The sequence below is a fragment of the Argentina silus genome (genome assembly GCF_951799395.1).
Source record: "Argentina silus genome assembly, chromosome: X".
NCBI lineage: Eukaryota > Metazoa > Chordata > Actinopteri > Argentiniformes > Argentinidae > Argentina > Argentina silus.
Window position 1 is genome coordinate 52,804,695 of NC_139653.1, and position 8,740 is coordinate 52,813,434.

The 8,740-nt window shown below is 52.7% G+C and overlaps 1 protein-coding gene across 2 annotated transcripts in view; it reads left to right on the forward strand.

The window, feature by feature from the left end:
- Window positions 1–8,740, forward strand: part of pax2a (paired box 2a) — a gene marked incomplete at both ends in the record, with an annotated part of 41,875 nt that overhangs the window by 20,918 nt on the left and 12,217 nt on the right. For both annotated transcript variants that reach the window (XM_083694529.1, XM_083694528.1), the window contains 2 exons: window positions 5,157–5,338; window positions 7,805–7,922. In XM_083694529.1, coding sequence (XP_083550655.1) covers window positions 5,157–5,338; window positions 7,805–7,922 — 300 coding nt within the window. The remainder of the gene's footprint in view (window positions 1–5,156; window positions 5,339–7,804; window positions 7,923–8,740) is intronic.

An 8,740-nucleotide genomic window follows, 5' to 3' on the forward strand; every position in this document is an offset into this window, starting at 1 on the left:
ATACGATTGCCCCCGGCGCCCTGTTCTCATTCAGCCCTGAGTACCTTCCTACCCTCTTCCATTCTGTTCCCGAGGAGAGGCAATCTGAGAGTGAGAGAGGGAGAGGGGGAGAGAGAGGGGATAGGGACAGAGAGGGGGAGAGGGAGAGCGGTATTATGTTCTAGACGAAATAGTATGGTTAAATAATGGCTCTCCATTTCCTGGGTGGCAGCAGAGAGGAATGAAAAGCTCTGTGTGTAATCGCCGGCCCTGCTCTCTCCAACAAGTATATATTTGCACTGAAGGTAATCCATCAATTACCATTGACCTATCACATGATGGCTCGGCTGATGGAGACTGTCAGAGGTGGTGGGAGCTCACTCTCTCTCTGTCTCTCTCTCTAACCTTATCCTTGTGTAACTGGAGGGATTGAACCGAGGACCTCTCCCGTGGATGCCACAGACCTAAACCGTTATACCAAGAGGACATCCTCCACACTCGAGCATGGCCTCCTCATCACAAGAGTGTGATTCCAAATCACCTCTGCTACGCTGATAATAACCTTACACTCCAACATATCTCTGTCTCTGTCCCCTAACCTGGACCCTCTCTGTCCCCTAACCTGAACCTGGTCTCTGTCCCCTAACCTACACCTTGGCCTCTGTCCCCTAACCTGGACCTGGTCTCTGTCCCCTAACCTGAACCTGGTCTCTGTCCCCTAATCTGGACCTGGTCTCTGTCCCCTAACCTGAACCTGGTCTCTGTCCCCTAACCTGAACCCGGTCTCTGTCCCCTAACCTGAACCCAGTCTCTGTCCCCTAACCTGAACCCGGTCTCTGTCCCCTAACCTGAACCCGGTCTCTGTCCCCTAACCTGAACCCGGTCTCTGTCCCCTAACCTGGACCCAGTCTCTGTCCCCTAACCTGAACCCGGTCTCTGTCCCCTAACCTGAACCTGGTCTCTGTCCCCTAACCTGGACCCGGTCTCTGTCCCCAAACCTGAACCCGGTCTCTGTCCCCTAACCTGGACCCCGTCTCTGTCGCCTAACCTGAACCCTCTCTGTCCCCTAACCTGAACCTGGTCTCTGTCCCCTAACCTGAACCTGGTCTCTGTCCCCTAACCTGGACCCAGTCTCTGTCCCCTAACCTGGACCCGGTCTCTGTCCCCTAACCTGGACCTGGTCTCTGTCCCCTAACCTGGACCCGGTGTCTGTCCCCTAACCTGGACCCGGTCTCTGTCCCCAAACCTGAACCCGGTGTCTGTCCCCTAACCTGAACCCTCTCTGTCCCCTAAGCTGAACCCGGTGTCTGTCCCTTAACCTGAACCAGTCTATGTCCCCTAACCTGGACCTGGTCTCTGTCCAGGTCTCTGTCCCCTAACTTGGACCTGGTCTCTGTCCCTTAACCGGGACCTGGTCTCTGTCCCGGTCTCTGTCCCCTAACCTGGACCTGGTCTCTGTCCCGGTCTCTGTCCCCTAACCTGGACCTGGTCTCTGTCCCGGTCTCTGTCCCCTAACTTGGACCTGGTCTCTGTCCCCTAACCTGAACCTGGTCTCTGTCCCCTAACCTGGACCTGGTCTCTGTCCCCTAACCTGAACCTGGTCTCTGTCCCCTAACCTGAACCTGGTCTCTGTCCCCTAACCTCGACCCAGTTTCTGTCCCCAAACCTGAACCCGGTCTCTGTCCCCTAACCTGAACCTGGTCTCTGTCCCTTAACCTGGACCCGGTCTCTGTCCCCTAACCTGAACCCGGTCTCTGTCCCCTAACCTGAACCTGGTCTCTGTCCCCTAACCTGAACCCGGTCTCTGTCCCCTAACCTGGACCCGGTCTCTGTCGCCTAACCTGAACCCTCTCTGTCCCCTAACCTGAACCTGGTCTCTGTCCCCTAATCTGAACCCTCTCTGTCCCCTAAGCTGAACCCGGTGTCTGTCCCCTAACCTGGACCTGGTCTCTGTCCCCTAACCTGGACCTGGTCTCTGTCCAGGTCTCTGTCCCCTAACTTGGACCTGGTCTCTGTCGCTTAACCTGGACCTGGTCTCTGTCCCGGTCTCTGTCCCCTAACTTGGACCTGGTCTCTGTCCCCTAACCTGGACCTGGTCTCTATCCCCTAACCTGAACCCTCTCTGTCCCCTAACCTGAACCTGGTCTCTGTCCCCTAACCTGAACCTGGTCTCTGTCCCCTAACCTGGACCCGGTCTCTGTCCCCTAACCTGGACCCTCTCTGTCCCCTAACCTGAACCTGGTCTCTGTCCCCGAACCTGAACCCTCTCTGTCCCCTAACCTGGACCCGGTGTCTGTCCCCTAACCTTGACCCGGTCTCTGTCCCCTAACCTGGACCCGGTCTCTGTCCCCCAACCTGCACCCAGTCTCTGTCCCCTAACCTGGACCTGGTCTCTGTCCCCTAACCTGGACCTGGTCTCTGTCCCCTAACTTGGACCTCGTCTCTGTCCCCTAACCTGGACCTGGTCTCTGTCCCCTAACCTGGACCTGGTCTCTGTCCCCTAATCTGAACCTGGTCTCTGTCCCCTAACCTGAACCCTCTCTGTCCCCTAACCTGAACCTGGTCTCTGTCCCCTAACCTGGACCTGGTCTCTGTCCCCTAACCTGGACCCGGTCTCTGTCCCCTAACCTGGACCTCGTCTCTGTCCCCTAACCTGAACCTGGTCTCTGTCCCCTAACCTGAACCTGGTCTCTGTCCCCTAACCTGGACCTGGTCTCTGTCCCCTAACCTGAACCTGGTCTCTGTCCCCTAACCTGAACCCTCTCTGTCCCCTAACCTGAACCTGGTCTCTGTCCCCTAACCTGAACCTGGTCTCTGTCCCCTAACCTGGACCCGGTCTCTGTCCCCTAACCTGGACCCTCTCTGTCCCCTAACCTGGACCTGGTCTCTGTCCAGGTCTCTGTCCCCTAACTTGGACCTGGTCTCTGTCGCTTAACCTGGACCTGGTCTCTGTCCCGGTCTCTGTCCCCTAACTTGGACCTGGTCTCTGTCCCCTAACCTGGACCTGGTCTCTATCCCCTAACCTGAACCCTCTCTGTCCCCTAACCTGAACCTGGTCTCTGTCCCCTAACCTGAACCTGGTCTCTGTCCCCTAACCTGGACCCGGTCTCTGTCCCCTAACCTGGACCCTCTCTGTCCCCTAACCTGAACCTGGTCTCTGTCCCCGAACCTGAACCCTCTCTGTCCCCTAACCTGGACCCGGTGTCTGTCCCCTAACCTTGACCCGGTCTCTGTCCCCTAACCTGGACCCGGTCTCTGTCCCCCAACCTGCACCCAGTCTCTGTCCCCTAACCTGGACCTGGTCTCTGTCCCCTAACCTGGACCTGGTCTCTGTCCCCTAACTTGGACCTCGTCTCTGTCCCCTAACCTGGACCTGGTCTCTGTCCCCTAACCTGGACCTGGTCTCTGTCCCCTAATCTGAACCTGGTCTCTGTCCCCTAACCTGAACCCTCTCTGTCCCCTAACCTGAACCTGGTCTCTGTCCCCTAACCTGGACCTGGTCTCTGTCCCCTAACCTGGACCCGGTCTCTGTCCCCTAACCTGGACCTCGTCTCTGTCCCCTAACCTGAACCTGGTCTCTGTCCCCTAACCTGAACCTGGTCTCTGTCCCCTAACCTGGACCTGGTCTCTGTCCCCTAACCTGAACCTGGTCTCTGTCCCCTAACCTGAACCCTCTCTGTCCCCTAACCTGAACCTGGTCTCTGTCCCCTAACCTGAACCTGGTCTCTGTCCCCTAACCTGGACCCGGTCTCTGTCCCCTAACCTGGACCCTCTCTGTCCCCTAACCTGAACCTGGTCTCTGTCCCCAAACCTGAACCCTCTCTGTCCCCTAATCTGGACCCGGTGTCTGTCCCCTAACCTGGACCTGGTCTCTGTCCCAGTCTCTGTTTCCTAACCTGGACCTGGTCTCTGTCCCAGTCTCTGTTTCCTAACCTGGACCTGGTCTCTGTTCCGGTCACTGTCCCCTAACTTGGACCTGGTATCTGTCCCCTAACCTGGACCTGGTCTCTGTCCCCTAACCTGGACCTGGTCTCTGTCCCGGTCTCTGTCCCCTAACTTGGACCTGGTCTCTGTCCCCTAACCTGGACCTGGTCTCTGTCCCGGTCTCTGTCCCCTAACCTGGACCTGGTCTCTGTCCCGGTCTCTGTCCCCTAACCTGGACCTGGTCTCTGTCCCGGTCTCTGTCCCCTAGCCTGGACCTGGTCTCTGTCCCGGTCTTTGCCCCCTAACCTGGACCTGGTCTCTGTCCCGGTCTTTGCCCCCTAACTTTGACCTGGTCTCTGTCCCGGTCTCTGTCCCCTTGTTTGGACCTGGTCTCTGTCCCCTAACCTGGACCTGGTCTCTGTCCTGGTCTCTGTCCCCTAACACTGGACCTGGTCTCTGTCCTGGTCTCTGTCCCCTTCCCCTGTTCCTCTCTCTAACCTTGTCATGTCTCTAACCTATCTCTCCCTTACTACCTCCTCTCCCTCGCTAACTCCTCTCCCTCCCTAACCCCTCTCCCTCCCTAACTCTCCTTCCCTAACTCCTCTCCCTCCCTAACTGGTTTCTCCCTTCCTAACTTCTCTCTCCCTTCCTAACTTCTCTGTCTGTCTCTCCCTCCCTAACTTCTCTCTCCCTCCCTAACTTCTCTCTCCCTCCCTAACTTCTCTCCCTCTCCCTCTCCCTATCTTCTCTCCCTCTCTCTCTCCCTAACTTCTCTCTCAATCTCTCCCTCCCTAACTTCTCTCCCTCCCTAACTTCTCTCTCAATCTCTCCCTCCCTAACTTCTCTCTCCCTCCCTAACTTCTCTCTCCCTCCCTAACTTCTCTCCCTCTCCCTCTCCCTATCTTCTCTCCCTCTCTCTCTCCCTAACTTCTCTCCCTCCCTAACTTCTCTCTCAATCTCTCCCTCCCTAACTTCTCTCTCCCTCCCTAACTTCTCTCTCCCTCTCCCTATCTTCTCTCCCTCTCTCTCTCCCTAACTTCTCTCCCTCTCTCTCTCCCTAACTTCTCTCCCTCCCTAACTTCTCTCTCAATCTCTCCCTCCCTAACTTCTCTCTCCCTCCCTAACTTCTCTCTCCCTCTCCCTATCTTCTCTCCCTCTCCCTCTCCCTAACTTCTCTCCCTCTCTCTCTCCCTATCTTCTCTCCCTCTCTCTCTCCCTAACTTCTCTCCCTCTCTCTCTCCCTGGTCCTGTAGACGGTTCTGATGGATCCGGCCCAGGCAGTGACTCTCAGGGCAGTGTGGAGAGTCTGAGGAAGCACCTTAGGGCGGACGCCTTTACCCAGCAGCAGCTGGAGGCTCTGGACCGCGTGTTCGAGCGGCCCGGTCCGACCTACCCTGACGTTTTCCCGACTCCGGAACACATCAAACCTGAGCAGGTCAGAGACGCCGCCAGCTTGCCAATGCGTTTTCTCATTCAGAGAGTCTAGTTTTGTCATTTACATTATTAATTATACACAGTGTGCTGCTATGTAATTTTGTGATTATATTCTTTGCTTCAGTGGACTTATTTATAATATAGATTTTTTTTTTACACTCCTTGTCTGACTGTTTACAGTACTTTCATAGAGGCAGACATATTCAGGCGCACACTGAAACCAATGCCAGCAACAGGAAAACACTGTATACTAACTTCTTATTTAAAGCCTATTATATCGGATAACCTTTATTTACTTTCATTAGACTGTTAAACAACAAGAGACTATTAATTTCTCCCTTGAAACTCCCGGCCGGTGCCAATGCAGCCTTAGCCTTAGTGGCCTAATTGAGTTCATTTTCATCTCTGTGCGATCGTGGCGAATTACAGTGGTGATAAATCAGCCCCTCAGGCCGCCATACAGGGCCTAATGCAGCTAATTACCAAACTGATTTCTACGGCAAGATCAATACCAAAACGAATTGGAAATGACTTGCAATCACAAGGAATGGAGGAGAAGGTATTAAAAAAAGGAGAGGGGAAAGGAGGGGGGGGTGAGAAGAGAAGTGGGGGGGGGGGGGGGGTGAAAAAACGACACTGGAATGGTCCAGAAAAATCAGTTTTAATTTAATGTAATATTAATCAGTCTACTCTCTGCCTCTCTCTTATTGGAGGCCCTCCCTCTTTCCCTGTTTTCACCCCCTCTCTATTTTAAACTGGACTATTAGGCTATTAGGAGGTTGTCTGGTGTCTGCGTCAGGGCATTAAAAAGCCATTTTGGAGTGTGTGTGTGTGTGTGTGTGTGTGTGTGTGTGTGTGTGTGTGTGTGTGTTTGTGTCTTTGTGTGTCCCTCCCACACTTCTGGCAGCCATGTGGTCAGGCCTTTCATGGCTCTCTGTCCTCAGCGCTCGCCCCCCCCCCTGCCCCCCCCTCCTTCCCCTCCCTCCCGCCCCGCCCCATCCCTGCCCACCCCACAGTCCATCTGCATGACAAAATGGCCCTTGTGCCTCTGAGGCCCAGCGGAATAGAGAGGAACATCCCGGGTACTGCCAGGGAACAGTTGTAAGCAGACAATTACAGTTTATCTGGGATAGAGGCAGACAAGACTGGGGTCACAGGCTCAACCCTGTGGGACTGGGGACCTATTGAGACAGACAGATGCACACACAGGGACACAACACCCACGCGTGGACACACACACACACACAGACACATACACGCACACACACACACACACACACACACACACACACACACACAGACAATAGACACTGGGACACACACTTGAACAGACAGAGGGTCAAGAAGTCTCATCTCATTAACAAACAGGATTCATCACATCTGCTAGCAGAGTCTTATCAGGCGATTAAAGAGAAAAACACTAAAGAGGAAGTGATGGCTGGTTGTTGCTCAAAAGGTACAGCTAAAACCATTACTATGCATATTCTTGAATATATGAAATAATATTTATTGTGTTGTTTACCACCAGAACAAAATAAATTCTCGGATACATCAATATCCATATTGAAAGTAAAACCATGATAATGAAAATATGTTTAAGAATTTACAATGTTTATATCACACCTTTCGAATTGAATAACATTTAGATTTTCTTTTTTTATATATATATATATATATATTTTTTTCATTTATTCATCGTGTTTCAGAAATACAAAGGCTGATTTGGAGGTTTTTTTACTCCCCACCTAAAGCCCTGTGCAGCCACATGCCTCTCCTGTAACAAAGCCCTGAATGTCTCCTCCCTTGACTGGTCACAGGGATGACTGCAGGGGAGCACAAAGAGCCAGCTGACATCCCCTCCTTCCTCTCCTCTCCCAATCCTTCTCTCATCCCTCAATCGCCCCCTCTCAGACAGGCCTAATGCATGCATACATCATAGGCCTTGCTCAGGAGGGGTCATGCACAGAAATATTCAAGAGGAATCCTGGTGAAAAGATCACAGAAGCTCCTTCAGATATGCTGGTTTTTCCTACCCCTTTCCTAAGTGCTGCCTTAGTTGTGAACGGTGTTTCCCAAGTGGAAGGCTGTCGTGGGCAGATTCCCTTTGAGTCGTGGCTGGATTGTTTTTTTGTCATCCCGCAAAATGTTCACAGCATAAAATAAAGTGAGGATCTGGTGAGATATAGTCTTGTAAAGCCCTTCATAGACATTCGCCCATTTCCAGACTTCCCTTTGTGTCAGTTACGAAACTTCCCAGTGAGAGATCTCAGAAAATACCTCTCTGGTACAGTAGTTGGATCCTTGTGTTTAAGCGTGTGGTAAAGTGTGTGTGTGTGTGTGTGTGTGTGTGTGTGTGTGTGTGTGTGTGTATGTGTCTGTGTGTGTGTGTGTGTGTGTGTGTGTGTGTGTGTGTGTGTGTGTGTGTGTGTGTGTGTGTGCACGCGTGCGTGTGTGTGTGTGTTCTCAGGTGAATGAGTACTCGCTCCCGGCCCACGCTCTTGACGGCGAGGCCAAGCCCAGCCTGTCCTCCAGCGCCAGCTCAGACCTGGCCTCCAGCGTCTCGCAGAGCTACTCCGTCGTCACAGGTAAGACTCATTTATCCTTTATCCACCTAATCTGTGTGTGTGTGTGTGTGTGTGTGTGTGTGTGTGTGTGAGAGAGAGAGAGAGAGAGAGAGAGAGGGGGTGCCAGAACCTATACCTGTAGCCCAACCTGTTTAAGACTTGTTTGGGGGGGGGGGGTGCATGTTGATTGACGTTTGATTGGCAAATAAAACGTTGTTTGTTTGTTTTTGTTATTCTGTCCTGTTGCCGTGGCGTCACACTCCACCGTTATTGGATGAGAAGAGTGGATGAGAAGAGTTTTCGGTCTTAAAATGTGAAGTGTGTTGTGTACTGGAGAAAAAAAAAAGCGCTATATATAAATCCAATCCATCATCATTCCCTCCCTTCGCTGGGACAGTAAGTTATGTGAGAAATATGTGCATTCCTGAGTACCTCTTAATTGCGAAACGCACATCGTCTTTTAAGCCAAAGCCTTAAAAAAAACTTTAGTGAGAAATGTCTGGAGTGTTTTCACTGGAGTGGTGATGGATCATCTGAGCCTTTCAATCCTCCAGACCGTTCACACGCTGAGACTAACAGGCGTGTGTGTTAGCCCGGATTGGCCCGCTAACAGATTGACCGGGAGCACTTCTCATAAGAGACAGCTGCTGTTCACGCTGTGACAGGACGTTGTCATCAAAAGCTATGATAGGCTGTTGATTGACAGGGGCTGGGATAGCGCAGGAGCTAGCTGGCTCGCTCACGCTGTGGAGGAGAGAGAGAGAGAGAGGGAGGGAGAGAGTGAGAGAGAGAGAGAGAGAGAGAGAGAGAGAGAGAGAGAGAGAGAGAGAGAGGGAAAG